The sequence below is a fragment of the Pogona vitticeps genome, chromosome 2 (assembly GCF_051106095.1).
Source record: "Pogona vitticeps strain Pit_001003342236 chromosome 2, PviZW2.1, whole genome shotgun sequence".
Lineage (NCBI taxonomy): Eukaryota > Metazoa > Chordata > Lepidosauria > Squamata > Agamidae > Pogona > Pogona vitticeps.
Window position 1 is genome coordinate 192,616,793 of NC_135784.1, and position 27,947 is coordinate 192,644,739.

Below are 27,947 nucleotides of genomic sequence, written 5' to 3' on the forward strand. Positions count from 1 at the left end.
AAATGGTTAGGAATTAAGAGCAAAGGTCTCTTATTTCATCCCCAATACCTAAATTCATAAAGCAGGACATAAATGGAATGGTCTCATTTTATTCCCCTCCCTTTTACACCCACACTCACACACACGCCACACACACAGAGACCCTCCCAGCTGTAGCCTCTGCAGAAGATCTTTCAAAACCTAGATGAAAGAATACAATTTCTCATCCACTCTTTGCAGTTTTCAGCTCTTTCCTTACCTCATGATTGTTGGAAGACAGCTGAAAGAATCAAGAGAAAAGAAGAACAATAAGAAATGAATTGGAGAAGTTCTCTGTAAGGTGCCGATAAAGCAGAAGTGAATGTCTACTGTCTTGGTAAAACTTCCCGGGGTTGAATACTGTCCATCTACCTCATACATGTCCTCTACCCATCAAGCTTTCATGGTTTACTCCACAGTCTGTCTGTGTTGGTAGGTGTAGGAAGACTGACAGAAGTGAGGCAAAGGGACACTTCTGACTTGCTGCTCACTATTACAGGAACAGGAAGCATATCTAACTTATCGCTGCTTTTCACTGCAAGCTGCTATGTTTGCACTTCTGCTTCTCCTTTTGGGTCCCTCTTTCTCCTTCCGTCCCCTCCTTGCCACACACCATTACGTCTCTCTCTCTCTCTCTCTCTCTCTCTCTGTGTGTGTGTGTGTGATGGGGTAATTATAAACAGTGAGCAAGATGAGTGCAAGACTGCCACTTCATTGTCACCTTTGTATACCCAAAAGCAGCAACAAACTCAAGTTGATTCTGAGGCCACCATATCCCAATATATGTGGTGTGGGATAAATACAGAGGACTAAGATGAAATGATATGCAGAGATAAAAATTGGTTTTAGTTACAATCAGATCTGGAAAAGAGCAAGAACTGGAACTCACAATAGTTCAAGTGTGAACTCATTTCATAGCCTGTCATGTTGCCTGCTCCTGGGATGCTCCTGCACAAGATATTTGTGGTGCTGTAACCCTGTTTTTCTGCAATCACCTGGAATTAGAACTAATATGGAAGTGCCTCATAAGGTGCCTATCAGGCAATCACCTTTTCCACTTCCTTTACCATATTTTCTATATTATTTATTCAGATATAAATCCTATGCAGACAAGTTTTTCCTCATGTTCATTTAAAAATGTATTATTTACAGGATTTGTACATTTACTTCCTGTTTAAAATAGTCATCGCTTCCTGAAAGCCCTCAAGTGGCCTTTACTGCAGTGTCCAGGGTGGCTCCCCATCTTTGTTGGTAGTCTACAGCAGCAAAAACACCCAGAAGTCCTGTGGCCCTTTAAAAACAATCACGTTTTATTTGGGAATAAGCTTTCACAGATGCATGCCTGAATAACTTCTGTTGACAGTGACTGAATAAGGATTATTGAGAGCTGTTCAAAGTTCATTGGTGGGTGCTGACCATATCCAGGCATGGATAAGCAGATTAACACATGCATGGGGCAGAAAACCGTTATCTGAAAGAACAAGTCTAAGAGTAGGGTTTGGGTTCTGGATGTCCACAGTTGGTGCAGATTAAAACAAGAAGAAATAGGAATGCAAAAATTGCAGGGAGAAAAAAATTGCCCACATGGATGTCATAAAATGTCAGGCATCCAAACCTGTAAAGTGAGCTTATTAGCATATGCAATTAGATATATGGAGCAGTAGGGGAGAAAGAGGTTTTAACTAAAGATATGCTATCACAGAAGAAGCCAAAGTAAGCCAAATAGCACTATTTTGCTTTTAAAAAATGAAAGACAATTTCCTTCCCTAGCTAGAAAAGGAACAAAGATTGTCAGTTAAGAGCAATTATTGAAAGGACAGTTAGCTGGCTATTAATCAGTAGTTCTGCTACCACATAAAACGGGAAAAATCCCAAAGTAGATAAATAGAGATAAGTAATTAAAGGCGTAAGAGCCCTAAGAAGCTTGAGTGGTACTATTGAGGGAGTCTAGCGGTGCAAGTCTGCTTTGCAATTGTGTTTGTGTGTTTTTTAATTATCCATTTAAAAAAGAGAACAACAACACAGAAACTACTGGAATGAGAGGATTTAGCAAATATGTCTGAAATCTCCATAAAAAGTCAATGAACAAAGGATGGCAATGTTGGTATAATAACAATCCTTTCCCAGACAAACGCAGGTGATAAGAAGACATGTTGTTCTGGGGCAACAATGTCGTAATTGCTGCATGGACATTAAACATTTGCTTTGGAAGATCAGCATGATGCTAATAGGACTGTAAACCAGCCATCTCAAGACTTGTACTTTTAAGTTGCCCTGCAGGAATTCATTAATTAATAATGAACGCATTTCAATGAGGATTAAGAGGCGCTGGCTGGCTTTTAGATCGGATCCCTCAGCTGCATGTTACACAACACACACAACCATTGTATAAAAGGCTTCCAAATCTGGGCAACACAATTTGCATATTAAGCAAATCTAATTCATGGCACTAGCATACCTCATTTGTGTAATTCCCAGGAAGAGGTCATCTATTTTTCTGTCGTTTAGTAGTAATTAGAGGAAAGTTGATTCCGTGAATCAACTGATAGCACACTTTTGCGATACAGTATAGCACTCATTTGGAACCAATATTAGTTCCTCAATAATTCTATTGGGGCTTCTTTTTCTTTCCAAAAACCAAAACCAAGAAGAAAATGGTGCTGCTGCCAATCATCTTCATTTGGGTCATTACAGTATCTACATTATGGGTGCACCTCTCAGTTGAACGTCAGTGCTTTCACGAGTCATTGTGGTTTCATACCCACTTTTTGGCTCTGAAGTTTACAGTCAAATGACCTTGACATTCTGTCTCGAGTTAGCTTGAGCAGGAAGCATTTTTCATCTACCTATTTTGCCATTCGTATGCCACTGCCATCTCCACCATTGTGCCCATGTTGGCAAACAATGACCAAGAGGATTCTGGCCATTTTTTAAAGAGTTGTGTGGAAACTGCTAGATGTCTTGCAAAAAATTTTACAGCAATAAGACAGCTTTGCTAGAAATTATCCATTTGCAACCAGATGCTTGTAGCTGGCCTATATAATTACACATGCATTTGCATAAACTACCTAAAGTGTTTGCATGGGAACTGTTAATATTTCAAAGTCTGATCATCAGTTTGATCTGTTAGAATAAGATTCATTGAATAAAAAGAAGGTGTGACATGTTCATAATGCAATTTGACATATTTTAAATTGCACAGCACTCTTATTAGGATTGGACGTTAGAAGAAAAGGAAGGAAATATTTTTTTGATATTGCCCTTGAAACACCTTTATTTACCAATAAATTCCACAATGTATGCATACTGTCAAGTTACATGGAAGCACTCTCCAGGTGAAAGAATGTCCACATTTTTCTGAAAAATGAAAACCAACACATTTCTAAATGGCGTGAGATGTAAAAAAATAGTATCCAGTTATTTCAGTTGAACTTGAAAGCTTGCAGACTATTTTGTAATGTCATGTTTTTCTCTGACTACAGATATTTTAAGCAGTGCCAGGACCTCTGTGTCATGTCTCAGCTGAGTGGCCCAAGATGTGTTGCCATGTAGCAGAGGCTACTGGGGTGCAATTTTAGCTCACATGTAGCAGCTCATTATCCTCAAGCTACACTTTTGCCACCTGGCAACTGGTGCTGGAATAGCCCAGTGCAGCTCCTTGCAACTGGAAAATATTTGAGACAGTCCCAAGAGAAACAACAGTAAGGAAGAATGAGATGTTCTTTGCTTCTCCCTTGTGCCTTAAAAATAAAACCTCCAAAACTCTTGGTCTTGTTTTCTAAGAGAGTTGGGGAGGAAAAAAGGGATAGGCAGACAAAAAGATAAATAACCCTTACCATTCTTGCTCTCCTCCCCCAGCTGTTAAGCCCTTTGCTACACAAAAGGAGGAACAAAGTGGACGATGGAAAAGTCTTCTGAACATATGAAGCTGCCCTAGTCCTCCTGAATCTTACCATGAATTGGTTAGTGCATCTGGCTCAACAGTGTGCTTTGACTGCTGCACACCACACTCCTGGGTCCTTCCCAGATGTGCAGCTCTAGCTCCTTTTACTTGGAGATGCCAGGCCCTGCCAGATGTAGGCCATGTGCAACCTTCAGAGGCTGTTTTTGCAGCCTGCTGGCTCCATTAGAGTCCTCTGGTGAGCTGCTGCTCCTGGAAGCCTCCTGAAGAAAGGATTCCCAAATAAATGGATTGCAGGCTCCCTTTCAGACCAAGAGTACCAATTTTAAAAATGGAGGGGGGTCTGAGGAAAGACTTCTGTTACATACAGCACTGATGGTACCTGTCTGTCATGGGTTTGGAGGGAAAGTTCCATCCTATGGGGAGTGGAAGGCGGGACATCAGGGGGAGGAGCTGTACTGTATATATATGTGGAGCTTGTGTGGAGAAGTTTAGGAGAAGCTGGAGTTGGAGTCTGTGTGTCAGACTGAGTACAACTGTGTGTCAGTTGGTACATACCTGATAGGTTCAGGTTTCTATATAGGTAGCCAGAACTGATAGGTTCAGGGTCTGTGCTTTACTTTAAAGTGTTCTGTGTGAACCAAACTGTTATATGTATATGTTTGGGATTTTGCCACGTTACAGTATCTTATTTACTTGATTTTTTATTTACCCTGTTTGTTATTTAAATAAACCTTGTTCTTTTATTTGTTAAAATCCATTCCTGGTCTGTGTGACTTCTTATAGGGAATGGTTGGTGGCAGCTTAGTTATAGGGTGATATATCCCAGTAGGTCTGGGGTTGTCACAACTTCTCTCACTGTTTGTTTAAGCCCTGTTTGTTTAATCGTAAAACATCAACCAACAACAGAAAGAAGACAGAGGACACCCCTCCTGAAAAACATATAATGGCAGCATGCTAATTTGATGGCTATATGCATGATCAAATGAAAAAATAGCAGATTTGAGTTAGATGTTACCGGGCTCTTTTTTAATTCTGTCAAATCATAGATTCTGCTAAATGGATGGGGAATTTGTGATTCTCCAATATTGTTGACCCACCACTCCCGTCGTGCTTATTCCCTGATCATTTGACCGCGAGGGCTGGGTCGGATGGAAGCTTGTAGTGTTAAATCTTCCAGAGGACAGCAGGTTGCCCACTGCTCCCCCAAACCAACCCAGTGGACTCTCATCATCTCTACAGCTATCCAGACTTTCAGGTTTCATCCTCTTCTTGTCTCTGCTTAGCTTTCCATTAACTTTTTTCAAGGAAGATTTCTATCCCTCAAGTCTCCTTGGCAAGCAGTAGGATGTGCTGCCTGGGTGGGACATACCTGCAGGATGGCATCAGCAGCCTGGACTCCGGGGGTCCGCCTGAAAAGGCAAAGAACCTCAGCCTTCAGGCCTTCTGGAAAGATATACAGAGAAGAAGATGGATACCATATGGATAAAACGTGGTGAGCGCAAAGCAGGATCGAGAGGTATTAATAGGCAAAGCACTCCAAACAATTTATTCAGTGTACATTGTTTTGTCATTTACAAAACAAATGTTTTTACATACAGTGTATTTGATGTTCAGTCAGGTGCCATTAACTGTGTGAGGAAAGGAAGACCCTAAGTGCATTAAATAGATTATAACTTTGCATTGCAGTCACTCAGAGCACTGGTGCCTTACATCTCACTCTAATGACACTGTCCAAGAAAGTGCACCCCACCAAGATGGATGTAAAATGACCCCCTTTTTTTCCCCAGGGAAAAAAATTGTTATATGCCTATGGGTATACTGTTATTATTTTTTATCATCGACTATAAGTTGGAAAGCAGGGGGAACAGGTGATTAGGAGAAATTCTACTGATCAAAGCTACTACTAGCATTGGAAAAGTTCACAGAAAGATAATCCATGGCAGGTATGTCAGTGGAAGATGGTGCACCAGGTGTGCAGAAGGATGTGGGAACTGAGGAAGAGCTAAATGGAACTGGGGGTGAAAACGTAGCATCCCACCCGGACCGATTCTGTTCAGTACCCCATCAATGGAAGGAGCACTACAGGTTGAGAACCACTGTGGTACAGGATTTGATTTCACAGCACAAAGCCTCTGTTCTGATACATTGTGATATTCTGAGGTCATTACAGTGCTGACAAGAACGCTGCGTACGTATTTTCCTGAGGACGACTTAGATTTCAATAGGCTATAGAATTTCTGAAAATGTAACACATGGCAGTACTTTCCACTTCCAAGATATAACCAGGATATCTAGTTTGCACATTTCCGTCACATGCCAGATTTTTAAAGATCCGTTTCTTCTCCAGCATTGACCTTCTGAGTAACTAGCAACAAATGGCCCAGCAGTTTTTTTTAACAGTCTGTTTAATCATTAGTGAAACGACCTGTAGTGTGAGAGTCAATACCAGTCTAGTGGTGCCTCTAATCACACTGACAGAGCAATCCTACACATATCTACTCAGACGTAAGCTCTACTGCATTCAGCGGGGCTTTCTCCCAGGAAAGCAAATATAAAAATGAAGCCTTGGAATATATTTTTAAACAGCTGGTATAATACCGCACTGCTACCAGATGTGCACAAACTAAAAAGCCAACATCCGTGTTTTTAGCTTACTAACGTTAGCTGGAGGAAGAATGATCTCCATTCTTAATTGTTGAAATAGGCATTAACATCAGGACTGGAGTACGAGGCTAAAAACCAGCAAAATGTGCCCTGGTGCAACTGTATTTCAGTTCCAACAGAGAAAGGTCACACAGCTCAAAGGTACCTGTTCAAGCGAGAGGTCTCTTCTTTAGTGGCATAGGTGTAGAGGCAGAGGTAGGAGAGCCTCCGTTAAATGGCCGGTCCCGGTACAAAAGGCTCCATTCTTTTCCCCTGGCAAACGTCTCCCTGAGCTGTAGTTAGCTAATAAACATACAGGAGTGTCTGGGAAAGGGAGAGGCTAAACCTGAAGGGAGCAGCAGGTAACTAAGGGAGGGACTTCTCTGTTCTCTCCACCCCATCCACCTTCAGCAGGGCCCTCCCTGGGTTGATTGGTCAGCAGTTTGCAAAACGCAGGAAGCAAACGTTCGGTTTACATTCGCCCCTGATCAAAGTGTCTAGCGGGGACATGGCAAGCCTCTGCCCTCTTCCTTTACTCGTCTCCATGCCAGGTCCAGTTGAGCAATCCTGCAATTGTCAGTTGTGTCATTTTTTTTCAGCTTTGCTGTTGTGCTAGCTTCATTGCGGGTGGGCCACCTTGTTTGCAAATGTTTCAACAATTTTAGACCCGAATGTAGATGCTTAGGGTGCTTACAAACTTTTGTCCATGTGGGCCATTACTAATCTTATTTCTTGCTTAAAATAGACCTTATGTTTTATGAAACGTAAAATGCACTTCATGCTGCTGGGCCACAACTAAAGAACATAACTGCTTCTCCCGCTGACAATGGTTTAATTATATTTTTGCACTCCCTGTTTTAAATTCTCCATCCTCCCAAGATGGGTTGCGCAGTACACTTCACACTTCACACTGTTGGTCCCTTTGGACCCCATTCTGATTGAGGACAGAAGGAGGAAACAACTACACTGGGGAGGGCCGTGTGTAGGTTTGGGGCTGCAGACGTCCCTTCGAGGCAATCTGTGCCACCCCAGGCTCATCAGACACCCCTGCCTTCCACCCACCTCAATAGCTTTTGTGGGGAGGCTTAACGTTGCTGCCAGGAAAACCTCCAGGGGAAGCCATTCATGTTTGAGTAGCTACAGAGCCCCCTTTAGTGTTTAACACCCCCAGCATTACCTATTTTCAGCCACTTTTATTTTCTCTCTTTTTCTCTCCCTATATGATTGGTGGACTATGCAGCAGAGAGTCACAGGGGAGCCAAGGGCAGAAAATTAGCCCTCAGCCCCACTTGAAATTGCTCCGTCGTGTACAACATCCATCCGTCCGTCCACCCACACAGAGAATTCTGAAGCTTGTTTTCTGTGTATAAGGGAATTTTTAAAACTCTTGTGGAGAAGCATTTAGTCCTGTGAGCTGCTGCTTTGAAGTGGAACACTAGGTGCTCAGTAGTTATGTACTGTATTACTAAAAGCAATCAGAAGCCCCTTAATACCAGAAAGTAGAAGTAGAAAGGTGTCCTTGACACGCCTGTACGGTGTGCAGGCTTCCTAGCATTGAGCTGGTTGGCTTTTAAGGTAACACAATGGTGGACCAAAAAGGTCTTTGACCTGATTCAGCAAGTGCTGTGTTCTGATCTTCCTTTCCCCCAAAACAAACCTCGAGGCTCCTGTTCAGATGGGGTGGAGGCAAACTCTTCACCAAAAGTACTGTCCCTTGAAGCTGTTGGCTGCAGCGGGGCAAGGGGAGGTGGGAGCAAAAAGGTCTTCCCCTACCCCATGGCTGACAACTTTGGTTGAAGGGGGATTCCCATGGGAGGGGACAAGGAGCTGAGTTGCTTTCCATAAATTTTAAAGTATGTTGGGAAATCTATGAAACGTGAGCCTCCACCTAACTTCTAGCACAGTGGCTCCCAGCCTTGGGTCAGCCAGCTGTTCTTGGGACAGCACCTCCCAGAAACCCTGGCCAGCACAGCTGGTGGTGAAGGCTTCTGGGAGTTGCAGTCCAGGAATTTCTTGGTTACCCAAGGTTGTGAACCATTGCTCTGGGGCATCAGGACTAGATACAGGTTCAGCCACCTCAGTGAGAGTTAAATCTTCTGTTGGGTCATTCTAGAGCAAAGTGCAGAGCCTCTTAGCAACTTATAGTAAAAGGTGCTATCATTTCTATTTAAATGCCCAAATAAGTAGTCACCTATATGGCACCTGTTTGAATAAACCCTTGTAACCTTAAGATCCTTATTGGTAGTAGGGTCTTCTCCCATAAAGATCCTGCTCTTCAGGAAACAGGCATTGAAAGGATGTTCTTTGAATACATTTCCCCACTTCCTAACTTACAAAAACATAGATGGGTTCACATCAAAGAAAGCATGTGGAAGCTTAGATGTGTTACTATGTAAACTTGTTGCCATCTACAATATCAGGAATCCAAGATGCTCATTCTTCTTATTGCCCTTTGTATTCAGGAATATATTCACAGCAATGAAGGCCCGTCTTCTAAAGGGTTACTTAGATTTGTTTTCTAAGATGCGGTCTAATTAAAAAAAACAGTTGTGAAGTTAAAAGAAATGCTCACGAAATGGAAATATGATGTTCTTATTCATAATCATTCTCTTGTGGTAGTTCCTAGGTTATCTGAGAAACAATTTATCTGAAGTGAGTGGAAATATGTTCCTTTATAAATAACTTCTGTCTTATCATGTGCAGATTAAGGGGCTAGATAGTTCTTCAGTGTACCAGAAATCTACTCTGCCAATGGCTGGTTCTAGCATGGAAAGGAGACGTAGAACTCCCATGGCCGAACATATACTCTCATTTGTGGTTCTGACTTCCACTGCAGGCAAGAGCTGGTCTCTATGACAGGATCATATTCGGAATGTTCATTTGCCTATTTTCAGACATTTCTAGTAAACAGGGTGTTTGGGGCTACAAACACACTGTATTTCAGACTTGTTACAGCAAAGAAAGCTTAATAAAAACCTCGTACTGAAAGTTCATGCTAAGCACTTTCTTTTTAATGGACTAGTAATTGTCAGTCTCTTCAGGTATGCAAATAATACCACTCTGATGGCAGAAAGTGAGGAGGAATTAAAGAACCTCTTAATGAGGGTGAAAGAGGAGAGCGCCAAAAATGGTTTGAAGCTCAACATCAAAAAAACTACGATCATGGCCACTGGTCCCATCATCTCCTGGCAAATAGAAGGGGAAGATATGGAGGCAGTGACAGATTTTACTTTTTTGGGCTCCATGATCACTGCAGATGGAGACAGCAGCCATGAAATTAAAAGACACCTGCTTCTTGGGAGGAAAGCAATGACAAACCTAAACAGCATCTTAAAAAGCAAGGACATCACCTTGCCGACAAAGGTCTGCATAGTCAAAGCTATGGTTTTTCCAGTAGCAATGTATGGAAGTGAGAGCTGGACCATAAAGAGGGCTGACTGCCGAAGAATTGATGCTTTTGAATTGTGGTGCTAGAAGAGACTCTTGAGAGTCCCCTGGACTGCAAGGAGAACAAACTTATCCATTCTGAAGGAAATCAGCCCTGAGTGTTCACTGGAAGGACAGATCCTGAAGCTGAGGCTTCAGTACTTTGGCCATCTCATGAGAAATCTCCCTGGAAAGGACCCTGATGTTGGGAAAGTGTGAAGGCAAGAGGAGAAGGGGATGTCAGAGGATGAGATGGTTGGACAGTGTTGTTGAAGCAACCAACATTAATTTGACCAAACTCTGGGAGGCAGTGGAAGACAGGAGGGCTTGACGTGCTCTGGTCCGTGGGGTCACGAAGAGTCGGACACGACTTAACGACTAAACAACAAATTGTCAATCTGCAAAAAGAAGCAGCCATTTCTGACTGGCATGGACATCAACTGGCACCACTGCTCCAATGAGTGATTTCTGTCTTGAAGGACCAATAAGGCTCCCAAGGTTCAGCATTATTTTGCTTGTTCTGCTGGGCTGCCCTCTACTGAGAAGTAAAATGAGATAAAATCGTTGCCCTTGGTTTTTAGGGAGAAATGAATTATTTTCTCTCTCCACACATCATGATTATTTTATTTAAAATATTTATCTGCCACCATTCTCCTAATGGATCCAATGCGACTTAGTGTATTAAAAAGAAGCAAAGTTAAAAGTTAAATAATAAATTATTACAATGTTAAAAAACATTAAAAACTCACAAATCAGAGCAACTTTAAAAACACAAGTAAAACAATAGAATAAAATAATCCCTTAATAAAATCCTCTTAGTCAACCAGTCATATAAAGAAGCCTGGTAGATCTGTAACCATTTTGAGGTAGAGGTTGTGTTCTCTATTCCAAGAGAGAACGGATGAACACCCCATTTTCAGATTTCTGCAGTCTTTAACTTTGAGGGTGTGAAATTCAGGTACCCAGTCCATCTGGAACTGTTTTCACTATGGTGATACCTCCACAACTAAGCCTGAACTCTGACATGCAGACTATCCTGTGCTCTCAGAGTAGAAGCCTGAAAATTCATAAAGGTTCTAGTCTTCACCGTGTGCATGAGTCCATAGAGATAACAAGGAGGGAGTGTGCCGTGGCAACATCTTAGTTTTTTCTGTCTCACATTAATCATAAATTGTTTTCCCACCATAGGACAGGCCAGAGCAATCACTCACTGAGTCAGGAATACAGTAAGAGATATTTACAAAGTTTTTATTCACAAGCACAACAAGAAATCACACAAGATCCAAAAACAAAGAGATGCATGGGAGCTGAAAAGTTATCCATGCTGCTATTGGGGGAGGGGAGAGAATGTCCCAGAATCTAGTCAATGAACACTGCTGTCAGGACAGTAACACAGTCTACATAGGCAAACTTTTATGATGCTGGGACACCCCCTGTCCCTGTCCCATGTGGAGGCAGCGTCATTGGAGGCAGAAACATGGATTTTAGCTTTCCTGACATACTTGCAATTTCGGGGTCTTGGGATTCATAAGATTTTATCAAGCGGGCAAATTTCAGGACTCCTAGAGAAAAGGAAAAGAAGACAAGATCAATGAAAACAAATACCGTATTTTCCCATTTATAACATGCTCCCGTTTATAAGATGCCCCCCTTTTCTAACCCCCAAATTAAGAAAACTTAGTTTTGAGGATTCAGGTTCTGGGGTCAGAACAGTGGACATTACGAGTCCCTGTTGCATCTGAGCCTACAGGCTCCACCTCCATGTCAAGGATACTTTCCTCACTGAGGCAGAACAAGGCCTATGATAATCAGCAGCCATACTTGACAGGTGTGCAAAATGCTGAATCATGCAGTCTGGGATGATGCAATGTCCACACTGATTGGCTGTATGTAAATGTGCATGTGTATGACTGTGCTAATGATTAAGTTTTCATCAACAGCATTCCCATATATTGATAAACAGTATTTCTGACACCGGGTAGGTGGGGCTCGTCAGCCCTGGAAGGCAGCCCATCTAGGAGAAGGACCACTCCGAATTTAAACCTCCACTGCCTTGTGGCTATATCCACTTATGGAAAGGGCTTCAGGAGATAACCTCGAGGCAAAATCCGGAGCCAGAGTCCCGGAGGCATTTTCTTTCATTCTGCCAACTCCTGCGACGTTGCTGGAACCAGTTGTATTGGCTCTTGCCTTTCCACTGGACCATTTCAGCGATGTGGAGAGGGGGGATTTGCTGCTTGGGTAACAGCCTATCCTCCATACTATTTTACCCAGGCTTCGTGCTCTGGAGAGGACACTCCAGCTTCGCATACAGCGTCGAAACAACACGGGAAGTAGCAGTTACCGGTTATAAGTCTCTGCTCAATTGGCGTAGAGCAGGACGCCAGGGGCTACTTCTGACGGTGGGAGAGGTCATTGCACCTCACTAGGTAGATACCGCCCGCCTTAAGCTGGGCAGCCCCCAGCCAGTAAGGTGCTACCTCGCCACGGTCTGTTAACCTCACGGGGTGCGTGGGGTTTAGGGTGAAACCCGACAAGCAGATCGACAACCGTGCACCATGCAACAATCATAAGAAAACTTCTGCCCTAAAGCTGGGCACCTGGAATGTACGGACAATGACCCCTGGCTTTCCTGACTACGGCTTTCCTAACGACCTGCAAGAAATAGACGATGTGCGCAAGACAGCTGTCATTGACATGGAACTGAGTAGACTGCAGATGGACATTGTTGCCCTGCAAGAGACAAGACTGCCAGACTCGGGATCTGTCAAAGAAAAAAACTTCTCATTCTTCTGGCAGGGAAAACCATCGAATGAGACCAGGGAATATGGTGTTGGCTTTGCAGTCAGAAACACTCTCCTGAGATGCATTGTTCCACCCACTGTGGGGAGTGAAAGAATCCTGTCTCTGCAGCTCCACTCATCAGCAGGACCAGTAACCCTCATTAGTGCATATGCACCAACACTGTCATCCACTCCAGAAGTGAAAGACAAATTCTACGACGATCTGGCAGCTACTATCAAAAAAGTCCCTGAAAGAGAGTCACTGTTCATTCTTGGAGACTTTAATGCTAGAGTTGGTGCTGATCACAATTCTTGGCCCACTTGTCTAGGCCGTTTTGGCATTGGAAAGATGAACGAAAATGGCCAACGCTTACTGGAGTTTTGCTGTTACTATGGTCTCTGTGTCAGCAACACATTCTTTAATACGAAGCTGCAACACAGAGTTTCCTGGAGACATCCAAGATCCAAGCATTGGCATCAGCTCGATTTGATCCTCACTAGACGTTCTAGCCTTCCTAGTGTTACGATCACACGCAGCTACCAGAGTGCTGATTGCGATACTGATCACTCCCTGGTGTGTAGTAGAGTAAAACTGCGAACAAAGAAATTGTATCACATGAAAAAGGAAGGAAGACCACGTATTGACATCAACAAGACTCGCGATCAAAGAAAAGTGAAGGAATTTGCCCAAGCACTCGAGGAAACCCTTCCAGGTCCAGCAAATGTAAATGCACCTGAACGATGGGAACACTTCAAGAACACTGTCTACAACACTGCCTTGTCCACCTTCGGCAAGAAGACCAGAAAGATGGCTGACTGGTTCGAAGCCCATTCGGAGGAGTTAATGCCAGCCATTGAGGATAAGAGAAGAGCTCTAGCAGCATACAAAGCCTGTCCTAGCGAGTACAACCTGCAAGCTCTTCGAGCCGCTCGTAGCCAAGTCCAACAGGCTGCCAGGAGATGCTCCAATGACTACTGGCTTCAGCTTTCCTCTCAGATACAGATAGCAGCGGACACAGGTAACATCAAAGGAATGTATGATGGTATCAAGCAGGCCTTAGGTCCATTACAGAAGAAATCTGCTCCCTTGAAGTCTACTACAGGTGTGATCATCCAGGACCGAGCACAGCAGATGGAACGCTGGGTGCAGCACTACTCCGAGCTATATTCCAGAAATAATGTAGTAACCGAAGAAGCATTAAATCACATTGTGTGCCTGCCTGTCTTGGAAGAGCTGGACAGCGAACCAACCCTAGCAGAAATAAATGCGGCCTTGGATTCCCTCACCTCTGGCAAGGCACCTGGAAGGGACAACATCCCTGTTGAAGTGCTGAAATGCGGTAAGGAGATCATCATCACCGAACTGTATGAAATCTTTTGTCTCTGCTGGAGGGAAGGTGGAGTACCACAGGACATGAAGGATGCAAACATTGTCACGTTGTACAAGAACAAAGGTGACAGGGGTGACTGCAATAACTACCGTGGTATCTCTCTTCTTAGCGTTGTAGGGAAGCTGCTTGCCCGTGTTGTGCTGAAGAGGCTCCAGGTGCTTGCAGACAGAGTCTATCCGGAATCACAGTGCGGATTTCGAGCAAATAGATCCACCACTGACATGGTATTCTCCCTCCGACAGTTGCAGGAGAAATGCAGGGAACAACAACAGCCACTCTTAGTGGCCTTCATAGACCTTACAAAAGCATTTGACTTGGTTAGCAGGGATGGCCTTTTCAAAATACTTCCCAAGATTGGATGTCCACCTCGTCTCCTTAACATCATCAGGTCCTTCCACGATGGAATGAAAGGCACTGTAGTTTTTGACGGCTCAACATCAGATCCCTTTGACATCCGAAGCGGAGTGAAACAGGGCTGTGTCCTCGCACCAACACTTTTTGGGATCTTTTTTGCTGTCATGCTGAAGCATGCCTTTGGAACTGCAACAGAAGGTGTCTATCTCCGGACTAGATCAGATGGAAAGCTCTTTAATCTCTCTAGATTGAGAGCAAAGACCAAAGTCCAGCTGAAATGCATGAGGGACTTCCTCTTTGCAGACGATGCAGCCATTGTTGCCCACTCTGCTGAAGACCTCCAACAACTCATGAACCGTTTCAGCAAGGCCTGCCAAGACTTTGGACTAACAATCAGCCTGAAGAAAACACAAGTCATGGGCCAGGGTGTGGACTCACCTCCCTCTATTACCATCTCCACACAAGAATTGGAGGTTGTTCATGACTTTGTGTACCTTGGCTCAACCATCTCCGACACCCTCTCTCTAGATGTCGAGCTGGATAAACGCATTGGGAAAGCAGCCACCATGTTCTCTAGACTCACAAAGAGAGTATGGCTCAATAAGAAACTGACAACACATACCAAGATCCAGGTCTATAGAGCCTGTGTCCTGAGCACACTCCTGTACTGCAGCGAGTCCTGGACCCTTTGTGCCCGGCAGGAGAGGAAGCTGAACACCTTCCATATGCGTTGCCTACGACGGATTTTTGGTATCACCTGGCAGGACAGAGTTCCAAATAGAGTAGTCCTAGAACGAGCTGGAATTTTCAGCATGCATACATTACTGAAACAGCGACGTCTACGCTGGCTTGGGCACGTTGTGAGAATGGCTGATGGTTGGATTCCAAAGGATCTCCTATATGGAGAATTAGTGCAGGGAAATCGCCCCAGAGGGAGACCACAGCTGCGATACAAGGATATCTGCAAGCGGGATCTGAAGGCCTTAGGAATAGACCTCAACAGATGGGAAACTCTGACATCTGATCGTTCAGCCTGGAGGCAGGCAGTGCATCACGGCCTCTCCCAATTTGAAGAGACCCTTGTCCAGCAGGCTGAGGCAAAGAGGAAGTCACAAAGGAAGCAAAACCAGGGAGCTGGACAGGGGACAGATTGGATTTGTCTCCAGTGTGGAAGGGATTGTCACTCTCGAATTGGCCTCCTCAGCCACACTAGACGCTGTTCCAAGTCCTCCATACAGAGCACGATACCATAGTCTTTCGAGACTGAAGGATGCCTACTACTACTATAACTGTGGGGACATGTGGAGAAGATGTAGGATCTCTTCTAATGAAAAGATCTTACATGCTGTCATGCTGCTGGTTTGTACTGCTGAATTTCTGTATATACTGTAAATACACTTGGTGTCGGAAGAAGCTGTCTTTGTGTCATTCAACTGGACTGAAACAAAAACTCTGCTAACTTGCACCAACATTCCATAAGGCTCACAACTGAAGGAAGCCTGTTTAAAGAGTCAAGGCATGTGCCGTTTTGTTCTTTCCTCAGCTATCTCAGCTTACTTCCATGTATAAGATGCACTTCAATTTTTAGTGTAATAATGATTTTAGGAAAAAGCAGCATCTTATACATGGAAAAATATGGTTTATCCATCATGATTCTGAAAAACATCCTGGTTTTCTTATAATGATCTGATCTGTGGTGAAGCCCCTGTCTGTTGAGATGATCCAAGGGATGTCCTGTATGGCCCCACTTCCATCAGCCATGACACCCCTTCGTGTTTGTCCTCTCACACAGAGAAGCGATCAAACTTCCTTTCCTCCACTTCCAGATAAATCAACTCGGAGGAGCTCACCTTCCCCATCGTTACTGAATCCATAGGCTTTGATCACATCCTGTTGGATCTGAGTAGCCACAGGCAGCAGGAACTGGAGCATCTTGCCCATGTCGTTGCAGGCGTTGTCCCTGGCCTCCTCCATTCGCTGGGCATTTTCTGGCGAACCAAATGCTTTGATTACTTCAGCCAGAACCACTAAGGAATAGAAAGCAGAAAGACAATGACAGTCATTCCCAGGCAATCCCAAAACTTTGACTCAGAGCAAAGCAAGTGGACAGATGCCACCTCCTTGTATCCCTTGGAAGGACGTAGGCAGGCATGATCATGGAACTAGATCACTGTCTCAAACTGTTTGGAGTGAGTGTCTGACATTATGTACATCCAGAAGCCTTGAAATGAAGCTCTTTGGAGATAAGTGAGGACAAAGCCAGATTCCTGGAGTAAGGCAGAAGACGAACCAGCGTTGCCCCTTAAGTGACAGAAGTTTCTTCTGCAACAGAACAGCCCATTTCAACAGACCTTGCAGCAGTGCCCAGGGTTGGGCATGTGTGACGCCCAGATTTTGGTGGTCTGCAACTTCCATTTTGCCACAGTTCCAATACACCTGGAAGGCCCCACGTTCCCAATCACAGCCATATAGGGAGGGCTCTCTCCAGTTCATCGGAACATGGCAGACAAGGCAGGAAACAATTCGTTAGCAGAGTGCCACAGAACCCTAACACATAGAAGCGGATCCTGGGGAGTGCTTTGTGGGTCCACAGTATTCACTCAAGCCCTCATTAGACAGGCAGCATAAGTGTTAAGCTATACAACTCCAGACATACTCTGGGTGTTCGGTGCTGTTCAATCAGAAAACGACATATAGCAGCCCTAGTAGGGTTTTCAAGGTACATTAGATATTTATGGAAACTCCCCAGTGAGTTTCCATGGCTGAGCGGGGATTCGAACCCCTTTCTCCAGAGTCCTAGTCCATCCAGGGATCCACTACTACACATACCAGGTACATGCATCCAGGGTTTTGTTCATGGGAGGACATACAAGCAGCCATCTTCCCTTCTTCTCGCTGCCTAAAGTGATTATAACACACCTTATAGCGTGTTAAATCTGCTTAAATGTATGAACAAAACTAAATTTCAAGCAGAATTTCCAGTTAGGTTCGAGAACTGGAGGAAAAAAAAACCAAGTAGAGAGGATCATGTATCACAGACATTATTAACATTTCAGTCTAAAATTCAGTTGTTCCCTGCATGTAATTTCCACAACAAAGTGTTGCCGACACTCACCACATAAACGCCAAGCACAAAACATTCCTAGAGATCTTCTGTTTTTTTGCAGGACATTCAACCAGTATGTCACTTTATGTTTTTTCTTTGCCTCTTGTTGGGCTTCAGTCTTGCTCCCAAACAATCTGAACGTGTGTCCATTAAAACAGGATGTCCAGCACTGGGCCGTAATGGGGAGTGGTGAGCAATACATTGTTCAGGGATGTCTGTTTGCTGTTCCAGAATTTTTCATAACAAGCTTCCAAGGAGCCCCAACATTTCCCAAAACACTACTTGATAACAAAGTTTCATTCCTTTTCAGAAGGAATATTAATTAAAGTTAGGGGTACCTTTTGAATCTGCTCCTCTACTAAGGGTAGAGTTCTGCTCACAACTAGTGGTCGGGTGAAACATATAGCTGCAAAAAAAGCCAGTTTCTCAAGACTCTTTTGGTAGTAAGTATAATAATATTAACTTGATGAAGCTGTATTTGGGATTATGTTAAAGCTCTCTCTCAGAGGAACCAGCCATTTATACTGGTACTAAGTAAAAAGTAAAGTCTGTATGACAAGGTGTAGATCATTATTGTATGAAGGAATCCATTTTAACATTTCTGTATTTCCGCATCATATACTGTAGAGTGCTAGTTAATTCTAAATAAATATGAGGGGAGTAGTGCATCAAATCTGGAAATCTGATCCTAAAAGCATCCCACCTCTGAAGTAAATGGGATTTGTTGCTGGCAAAGCCTTTTAGATTGTAAGTTTGTTGAAGCAGGGCCCATGACCAGCTGCTTGCTAAGTGACTGGTACATTGATGGTGCTACATAGATTGCAAAAGTAAGGATGCCATGTTACTTTCTCTTGATTTCTTCTGCCTTTCTCCTCAGGCCATTAGAGTAAGCACAGTTCCTTTGATTCAGCTTTTTGTGAAGTAGTGTTGATGCAGGTACCAAGTGTGGTGTAATCAATAGTGTGACAGACTAAGACTCTGGAGACCTGAGGTTGACTCAGCCATGGAGAGAGTAGAAGAAGTGGTAAAACCACTCCTTAAATAACTTACTTTCAAAGTCAGATTAGGGTCACTAGAAATTGATTCCAACTTGATAGCACGTTAACTAATTATCTATTGAATGCCCAAGCCTACAAAAGCCACATCTTCTGCCCCACGCCCCATAGCCCTGCTAAAGTTATGCTGCACATTTTGTCAGTATTTTATTTATAAAGAGATTCTGAGTTTGATATAGAGACAGTACACATGTGCAACATCTGCACTGGGGTCAGCAGCTTGCTTTGTACAGCCTGTTTTAGTCATCTTCACATGATACACATGCCGTTGTTCTGGAACTTATTAAATGTAAAGCATTAATAATACATTGGCAGTCATGACGGAGCTCCAGTACTCAACTGCTTGTCCACACAAACACTCTGTGTAATCACGTTTTGGAACATTCTTTCTCCACAAATGGAAGAAGGAAGCTATCGTTTGGGTCAGTTTAACTGTGCTATGACCCTACTCTGCTATTGGAAGCATTTTGACCAAAACGGATATAATCCATTAATCCTTATGCTTGCAACTCTTTGGCTTATTGTATATAACCCAGACGATCTTCTAAACCCGCTCCCCTTTTCATGGTGCTCCACCTTCACTTGGGGAGGGCAAAGCGCTTGCCCCCAAACGCTAGCAACAGATTTCTAGTACTATTTGTTTCAGCATCTGGAGCAAACCAATTCAAACAAAACAAGGACTCCGAAGGTGTCCTTGCACCTATAAAACAGAGATGTCTTTCTGTGCAAGCTTTCTGGGATTATACTCCACTTTTTAAAGACATTTTAACCCACAAAGGCTTGCACTGAGATCAATCTGTTAAATCTTAAGAGGTGCCACAAGATTTCTAGATTTCCGTTCGGATGATCCACTAGGAAAGCACGGAAGGCGTCTCTGAGCAGCCCAAAGAAGGCATTGTTGTTGTTATTTAAACCAGCCCCTGACAGTGAGGGCAGTTTTTATCCGCCACTCCGAGGCAGCGCTTCCGGGTCAGGGGAAAAGTGACTTCCGTGCAGATGGAAAAAAGCGCTTTCACCCCATATGGGGCATAGACATGTCCCTGTTATAGCCCCCGATCCATCACTCCAGAGAGGTGGCGCCCTTCGTTTCTCTCTCTCTCCCCCCCCGCGCCTCTTTCTCCTATCACGGCGAGGGAAAGAGGGAGAATGGGGGAGAAAGCTAGCAAGGAGCCCCGCCAGCCAACCAGCCAGCCAGCTCCAGCCAGCCCCGGTCGCCTCTCATGCAAGCCCCGCTCACCTTTGGCCTGCTCCGCGGTTAGGGAGACGGGCTGGGCCTGGGCAGAAGTAGCCGCCGGGCGCTGCAGGCTGGACATGCAGCCGGAGGGAGGCGGGCAGCCACGGGGCTCTGGGTGTGTGTGTGAAGAAGAGATCGGTGCGGGCGACGGCGCAAGATCTGGGCAGGACCTGGTGCTTCTGCCCCCCCGCTTGCAAGTCTCGGCTCTTTCAGAAGGCCGGAGAAGGCGAGATCCAGCAGCTGCCTGGTTTGCAGCCCCACGGAGAGAAACGCCGAGAAACCCCACCCTCTCAATGCCCGAGCTTGCCTCCCCAATCTCCGCCTTCCCGCGGCCGCGCTGAAACCCGGAGGGAAAGGAGGGGGCCGGGCGGGTTTGACAGAAGCAAGCGGATTGCTTGGGGGAAATGGGCTTCTGGTCCAGCCTAGCAGAGCTCCGGTGTATCTATTATGTTTTTTTTTTTTTTTCGCCTTTCGTTACCAGTGGTCGTCCGAATCAGACCTTTCCTATGACCCTCCGACCAGGAAAAGCAGCGCGTGTCTTTTTATTCCTAGGGCGGCGGGATGTCGCTGCCCCCTGATGACCAGGCTCGGATCTTTTCTGTTGCCACCGAGGTCCGCTTTGGGATTGCAGCTCAGCATTTGGGGGGGGGGGGGCTGGATATCTCGGAAGGTTAAAAGGCACCGAAGTAGGATTTTAGACGCCCGCCGTGAGACAGCCGGCCAGCCTTACTTAAAAGCATCTAGCAAATACCGGTGATGTGCTGTTGTTTTTTAAGTAAGCTAAAATATATCGGTCCGTTTGCCTAACAAGGCTTGTAAAGAAAATTAAATGTTCTCCATCAGACACAACAACAAAAAGACCAAAATGTTGTGGCATTTCAAGAGGCAATTACTATCAGGTCCACCTCCCTCCAGACGTATCACTGTACCTGCCTGTCAAGGTATTTTAGATACTCTTCGCACTTACTAAAAGTAGAAGCTTCCGCTCAAAATACGCTTGGAAACAGCAAATCTATGATAAAATGACACAAGCTTATAGCCGTCGTTGAAACAACAATTCCTCGTTTATAAAACACAACACATGTAAACACCTTACAACCTTTTATTTTTTTGTTCGTATAGTTCTATTATTTAACCAAAAGGAAAAGGCTCTCCGCGAAAGCAGAAAGCCTGCTAGACAAATACAAAAAGAGCTGAAATCACTACAGATCCTTCGCCGTCAGCACTTGCCGACGGGAACGGGAGTATAGACGAGGTGATGGTGAGCAAAATACTAATCCGTATTTTGCACCCACAAGGGCAGTACGCTATACATTATTCATTTCGCCACCCCTAAAGCCTGTAGTTTTAGTAGAAATTATGTATTTACTTTTTAAAACGACGCTTTGTTCACCAGAAAGTTCATATGTTAAATAGATGGTTTTCATTGGCCACATTTGCTAAAAACCGAGCCTGGCTAGAAATGACGACCCTTGAGGGGAGGAGCTGTTGAAGCGGCTCAGGCGTTCAACGTGGAAAGAAAGGTTTCGGAGCATGCCCGGTCTGGCTCTTTCCTCCTTCAAGGATATGTACTGAGCTTTTCCACTGGTCTAGCGGCCCTGTTTTAAAGCAGAGGGTCATGGTGAAGCTGATGCACTCTTAGGTAATTGGTGGAGAGAGAGTGATTTAAAGGCATGCTTACATGCAAGTGACTTTAACACTGTGTCTCTAACAAGTGTGGGCATTATTTCCGTTAATTACTCTGCACAGAAGAGGCTCCTGCACCGTAGGCTGATTTGCTGATCCGGAGCAGATCCCACATTAGTAAGTCAGGCAGCAAGGAATGCTTGCTTGTCTTCATGCTAGCCTCTTGCTCTGCCTCTGCCAGTTGCACCCAAAAACACACCTGCTCTCACCTGTGCGTTTCTGCCTTCCCCTTCAGCAAATAGTTTCCCTTCATCTGTGGTGCCCACGTACAGAAGGTGCAGCTCCTTGTGCTGCAAACTGCAGACTAGTTCCAACATAATGTGAAGACTGCGATCTAGATTACTATCCCCTTCACTCTATCTGGTTCCTTGTACTGTACTGGTGAATATCCCATTCTGGAATTTATTCTTCCTACCACCTTCTATTCAGCTCAATAGGGCGTGCTTTTGCCACCATCCATTCTAGTTTTGTGGATCTATACCAATATAGGCAAAGGTGTTGGTCTGTAGGTCTTGTCATTCCTCACGCTTGGCTATGCTGCCCAGGTGTGTGTTGGTGTGAACATATCTGGGGAGCTAGTCTGTCCATGCCTTGATCTTGTTTATTAAGGGGGTGCTTTAGATGACGGCAGCTACACCTCTGAGTGCTATTAATTCTTCTCTCTCCCTCCTAGTGGCCAGTTCATCAAGACAAGGATCTTCTGAACAACACAAGAAATGGGTGCACCCATGTCCAATGTGCTTAAATAATGCAAAGTGTTATATGTGTAGCACTGATTCAGAAAATGGGGGGGGGGGAGGAAAAAAGGTAAGCAATCATATCAAGTCTTTGCAAGGATAATGCTAACTTGCCCCTGTATATGTGCATCTGTATATTTTCCCCTTAAAAATCATTGGTGAACTTGAAGATTTTTTTGATCCTCTTTATCAAGGCTGTAATCCAAACTGAGGAAGGAGAAAACATACCCCTCTTATATGCCATTTTAAAAAACCCTAGAAGTCTTTTCTTCTGTCTCTTAAATTTGGACTTACTGTACAGGCATAAGTGCAAACCATCTACTTTCAGTCTTCGCTTGCTTTTGAAGGAGCAAGATGCTAGATCTCAAGGATTCGTCCACCCAATTGCCCAATTACATAAGAAAAAAGACGAGTTGCAAGATATGTGGAGAAAGGAGACCCACCCAAACCTCTCCTGCTCTAGCCAAGAGCAACAAGTCCTGCTTCCTGAAGTCTCCTGTTCCACACGTATGTACGCTTTGTGACAGCCGAGGATGTCCTTTAAAAATAATCACAGTAATGCCTCAAGGGTGAACAAAAAATAAACACAATAGTTTTGAGAAGGCTTGGTGGTGGTGGTGTTGCTTGGCTGTTTTTTTCTCTTAAAGAGACGCGTTTATATATAAATTATTCAGATGTGTGTGGGGAACTGGATGTGTAGGGAGATTCGTCTCCCAGAGTTGGTTATCTTTTAATGTTCTTATGTAAATATATATGAGGACAGATCAAGATATACAACCGTGAGATTAGACACACACACGGGGGGAGATCAAGGAATCACAAACTGCTACGCAAAACTGCCACGTCTAACAGGGTGTGCATGAGTACATCAACTGGAATGGGTGAAGGGGAAGGGGCAGCTGCCACTGTGGAAAGTCCCACCATGCCTTGCATCACTTGGCCACAATTAATTGCCCCTGCCAATGAAACAGAAGGGGGAAAGGCCGTTGCCACCCCCCAAATCAGTCCCACAGCACTCTCTCACACCACCAAAGTTCCTTCAAGGCATGATTAAGAAGGCAGCTGCCTCCTGAGACAGTCCTGTGGTGCTAGGCACCTCTTGTCTTGGCCCGGGCTTTCAAGGGTTGAGGAGGAATATGGCAATGCCTTCAGGAAAAGTCCCATGATGCATTTTTCCTCTGGACTATCTTATAATATGGAAGGAGGGGGGGCATATTGAGTCCCATCATGCTTGGAGTTCCAGCTGATTAGCCACATCTGCCCAAGGATGAGGTCGGGGGGGAAAGGCAGAGAACAGGGGCACACGAGGTCATCCCTCTGCTACACAAGGGAAAAGTGAGCCTTTTGTCTCAAGTCCTTGTTGGCATTTCGCTCTCTGCAGTCCTTCCTTTTTGCCAGCCAGCTCTCCCCACCCTCCCCGCCCCCCCCCCACACACACTGTGGTTGTTCTGGCTTCTTCGTTCTTCCACTGAAGGACATGAGGAGTTGTGTCATTGTGCAGCTTCGCCCTTGCCCAGGATTTGGTCAACTTTCCTCACAAAGGAGAAGCAGGAAGGTGATGATGTCATCATGGGGAAACAGGATCCATTTAAAGGGGCTTGTCACTTTCTTTTTTCAGGTGACTGGGAAAAAGAACAAGGAAAGCAGGCAGAATGAGCAAAACATCAGCCACAGGTACATTTAAAACCTGATTTCAAGATATTCTGATCACTCCCCAAAGCAAATGGACCATTCTCTTGTTGGCCCAGCGCTCACCAAATCTCAGGAAAAGCCTTAAGGAGAAGATTCTGATGCCAGAGGAAGAAAAGCTACTTGCCGCTTTCCTTCTACTGCTAATCTGTTTGGAAATTCTACTGTTCTGTTGTACACATCAAATGTACTTCCTATTCATTAATTTAACATGGAGCGTGTTGTTGGGTCATGACTCAAAGATACATGCCATTCTCTCTGCCAGCCTTAGCTGCTGCCCAGTTATGTAGCTTTGATGCCCTTCTTGGCAGGTGAAAGTGACTGCCATGTAATAGCAGCTCAAGAAGTGCCAGAGTGAGATAGCATCACATTAAGAGCCTCGTGGCGCAGTGGTTAAAACGCTGTACTGCAGCTAAAACTGTGCTCACGACCTGGGGTTCAAATCCCAGGTAGCCGGCTCAAGGTTGACTCAGCCTTCCATCCTTCCGAGGTCGGTAAAATGAGTACCCAGCTTGCTGGGGGGGCAATGTGTAGCCTTTATAATTAAAATTGTAAACCGCCCGGAGAGTGCTTGTAGCGCTATGGGGCGGTATATAAGTCCAATAAATAAATAAATAAATATAAACGGCCGCATTCATAATAACCACCCATTTAACCTCAGAAGGTGAGGACTTTTGCAGATTATCTCATGAAACTGACAGGTTCATATATGAAAAGAGGTCCTGTAACTACTAGAAGTATTACCGATACTAGACAATTAGGGCAGTTTAATACCCCTTTAATGGTTATGGATCCACCTTATGGAATTCTGGGCTCTGTAGCTGGGGAGGTATTCAGAATTCTCAGGCAAACAACTCTAGCAGGCAAACTAGGCATCTCACAATTCCATAAGATATAGCCACACCAGTTGAAACAATAACCAGCCACTGTAACTGTGTAGTATAGATACATTTCTCACCATTCAGGGCTCTAAAAGCCAGAAGCAATCTTCTGATTTAGGCCCGGAAACAATCTAGAAGTGAGTGAAGATTTGTAGACACTTGGGTGATAATAGTTATAGCAATTTGTGGCGGTCTGTAATCTGGCTATCACATTCTGCACCACTTAGAGAAGTTTCTGCACACTTTCCTAAAGTAACCCTTCATATATTACAAGGGAACTGACCTCTTTCAGGAAGTCTTTAGAACTTGATTCAGTGGAAGTGCCATCAGGCAGGCAGTCATCAGACACAAATCTCTCTCTCCAAAATAAGATGTACAGTGGTGCCTCACAAGACGATTGCTTCGCAAAACAATGAATTCACTAGACGGTGACTTTTTTTGAGCAATGTTGTGCTTCCCAAAACGCTGGGCAATTTTTTCACTGGACAATGTTTAGGTTCTTGCCTCACAAGACAGTTTTTTTTTTTCAAACCCTGTTTCGCAAGACAGTACCCCCCCCAAATTGGAACACATTAATTACATAAGACCTACTTTTTTATCCCCAAAAAGTATATGCTGCTGGAATGAAAGTATATGTTGCTGGCTTTTCAGGGTCTGCCTCCTGGAAAAACACCAGCATACACTTTCTCCCCCACTTTTTCGGGATAAAAAAGTAGATCTTATGTAATTAATGTGTTCCAATTGGGGGAAAAACCATCTTGCAAAGCATTGCCAATGGGGCTATGGTTGCAAATTTAAATGATAGAGAGTGGTGAAAATAGCCAGAAAACAAATGATAAATATATTATTAAAAAAACAGGGAAATCATAAATATAATCCTTTCATTAACATAAATTATGCAGCTGATTTCCCCACATTTAGGGAAATCACAGGGATCAGCAGCACACCCAAAGTGCAATGGATGAGCCTCCCCCTGGGAAAACCATTTTTATGAGATGGTATTTCCCCTGCAAGGTATACCGTATTTGCCGCCATACAAGGCGACTGGCCATATAAGACGACCCCCCAACATTTCCACTCAAAATATACGACCCCCCAACATTTCCACTCAAAATATAGAGTGGACGGATCTGCTGCGGTGCCGGCTGCCCAGGCCCACCCTGGAAGTTCATGGCCAGCAGAAAGGAGGGCGAGGAAGAAGGGAAGAACATGTGTGCGCCAGCTGGCTCAAGCAGCAAGAGGGCAAGGAAGAGGCTGGGTGGGCGGTGGGTGGTGGAGGGGAAGCGGGCAACTGCCTGCCTGCCTGCCCTCCTACCCAGCAGCGGCTCCTTCGTGGCCCAAATGAAGTGCACCCGGCATACAAGATGACCCCCCCACTTGGAGGCATGTTTTTTGGGCCAAAAAAGTCATCTTGTACGCCGGCAAATACGGTAAGTTAGAATGGCCCTTGAATCTCCTAGCCCATTCTGTCCCCTAACCCCCCAAGTCATGGTGACCCCCTGGCTGCACATCCCACTCAGTACAGGGCTGCACAGCCCCAGTCCTGCCAGAGGCCAAGAGAGCTCCTCAGTGTTTTGGGGTGCCCTGCGGGACCCCCATCAGGGGCTGTGTTCCTCCCACAATCCTCTAATGCACAGGTATTAGCATATGCTAATACCTTATGCTAATACCTGTGCACTAGAGGATTGTGGGAGGAACACCTAGCCCGATAGGGGTCCTGCAGGGCACCCCAAAACAGAGCTCTCTTGGCCTCTGGCAGGACTGGGGCTGTGCAGCCCTGTACTGAGTGGGAGGTGCAGCCAGGGGGTCACCATGACTTGGCGGGTCAGGGGACAGAAGGGGGTTTGACTCCTTTTACCCTCTTTTTCTCTCCAGCAACAAAGAAACTCTTTGTTGCTGGAGAAAGAGGGAGAAGGCTATCTGAGACCCATTGAATTTCCAAAGGCAGTGCAGGTGAGGGGATTGCTTTTCCCCAAGATGGTATGGGGAACTGTGTTTTGCAAGAAGATGTCTTTCTTCTATGGATAATTTTTGCAAGACAGTGATTTTTCCCCCAATTGAAATGCATTAAATAGATTTCAATGCATTCCAATGGGGAACCGGGTTTCACAAGAGGATGTTTTCGCAAGACAGCGATTTCCATGGAATGAATTAAAATCGTCTTGCAAGGCACCACTGTATAATGGAACCAATGCTGGAGAGCCACTTTTCCAAAATCTCCACCCTCAGGGAATGCTTTGCACTTGAATTCATCCACATTTAATCGTGTAAGGCAGTGGTCCCCAAACTTTTTCGAACTGTGGACCGGTTCAACAGGCAGGTGGGGGCGGCAGCGCCCGTCTGTGAGTGGGCGAAGTGTGTGTGTGTGTCTGTACGTGCAGGGGCGAGGCATGCATGCAACCCATGCAGGGCATACATCCGTGGGTGGGGTATGCGTACATCCATATGTGCGTGGGGGTGTACGGGCATGAGATCTATCTCTGCGGCCCAGTCCTGCCAAGGCCACAGACTGGGACTGGGACCCCTGATGTAAGGCAATAATAGTGTAACCTAGAAAATTCTACCAACACCCAATTCCTGAACACTGCATGGAAGATAGTCATGGCGGATCTCAGTTAAGGTTTTTGTCCAAGTGGCTTATCCACTAGTACTGACCTTGTTGAGAAAAGTGTGATAAAATTCCAGTGGCCCTCCAGGGGCCACGTATCTCATATCTTCACAAACTCAGAAAATTGGAAGTTCTAGCTTAACATATACACACTTTTCTGGACCTCACTGGCTCCTTTGTCTTTCAGTCTGGCCATTTCCTTCCACAAAACACACCTGTAGTAATCCTCCTGCGTGGGGAGTGGCACTCCATGCAGAGGGTGGTGGGCATGTAGCCACTGCTGCTGCTCCAAGGCCAGGCGCTGCAGCTCTGCTGACTGTGCATGCATGGCTTGGAGCTGATGTGCTGCCGACATTGGGGTAGAAAGCGAGCCAGGCAGGTCTCTGTAGGGTGCAGCTGCAGCCAAAGATGGAGAAGGGGGGGAAAAAGAGA

General features: G+C 45.0%; 3 protein-coding genes and 2 non-coding genes across 11 annotated transcripts in view; all 5 read right to left on the reverse strand.

Moving 5' to 3' along the window:
• PTPN6 (protein tyrosine phosphatase non-receptor type 6) overlaps positions 1–9,523 on the reverse strand; it is a 50,680-nt gene extending 41,157 nt beyond the window's left edge. For 2 of the 5 annotated variants that reach the window (XM_078384724.1, XM_020804127.3), the window contains exon 1: positions 239–4,194. In XM_078384724.1, the coding sequence (XP_078240850.1) occupies positions 239–399 (161 nt within the window). In that variant the 5' untranslated portion in view covers positions 400–4,194. Of the gene's footprint in view, positions 1–238; positions 4,195–5,291; positions 5,379–6,731 lie in introns of those variants that run through there. The other 3 variants (XM_020804129.3, XM_078384723.1, XM_020804130.3) reach the window with 3 other exon arrangements.
• A 1,690-nt stretch (positions 9,524–11,213) lies between these two features.
• C2H12orf57 (chromosome 2 C12orf57 homolog) lies at positions 11,214–20,267 on the reverse strand. 2 transcript variants are annotated; one of them, XM_020804136.3, is made up of 3 exons: positions 19,918–20,267; positions 16,370–16,546; positions 11,214–11,553 (listed from the first exon to the last, which is right to left on the reverse strand). In XM_020804136.3, exons 1-3 carry the CDS (start codon positions 19,991–19,993, stop codon positions 11,405–11,407), a joined length of 402 nt encoding a protein of 133 aa, XP_020659795.1. In that variant the 5' UTR covers positions 19,994–20,267; the 3' UTR covers positions 11,214–11,404. The 2 variants fall into 2 exon arrangements, with proteins under 2 accessions (XP_020659795.1, XP_078240851.1); XM_078384725.1 differs by lacking the exon at positions 19,918–20,267 and adding an exon at positions 17,349–17,382.
• A 791-nt stretch (positions 20,268–21,058) lies between these two features.
• Positions 21,059–21,119, reverse strand: LOC140705267 (U7 small nuclear RNA). The gene has a single exon (XR_012084695.1). It is a non-coding gene; the product is annotated as a U7 small nuclear RNA (small nuclear RNA).
• A 1,907-nt stretch (positions 21,120–23,026) lies between these two features.
• Positions 23,027–27,947, reverse strand: part of ATN1 (atrophin 1) — a 31,323-nt gene continuing 26,402 nt past the window's right edge. For both annotated transcript variants that reach the window (XM_020804134.3, XM_078384722.1), the window contains exons 9-10: positions 27,731–27,911; positions 23,027–23,959 (exon numbers count right to left, since the gene is read on the reverse strand). In XM_020804134.3, the coding sequence (XP_020659793.3) occupies positions 23,926–23,959; positions 27,731–27,911 (215 nt within the window). In that variant the 3' untranslated portion in view covers positions 23,027–23,925. The remainder of the gene's footprint in view (positions 23,960–27,730; positions 27,912–27,947) is intronic.
• Positions 25,765–25,932, reverse strand: LOC140705110 (U1 spliceosomal RNA). Its single transcript, XR_012084641.1, has one exon. It is a non-coding gene; the product is annotated as a U1 spliceosomal RNA (small nuclear RNA).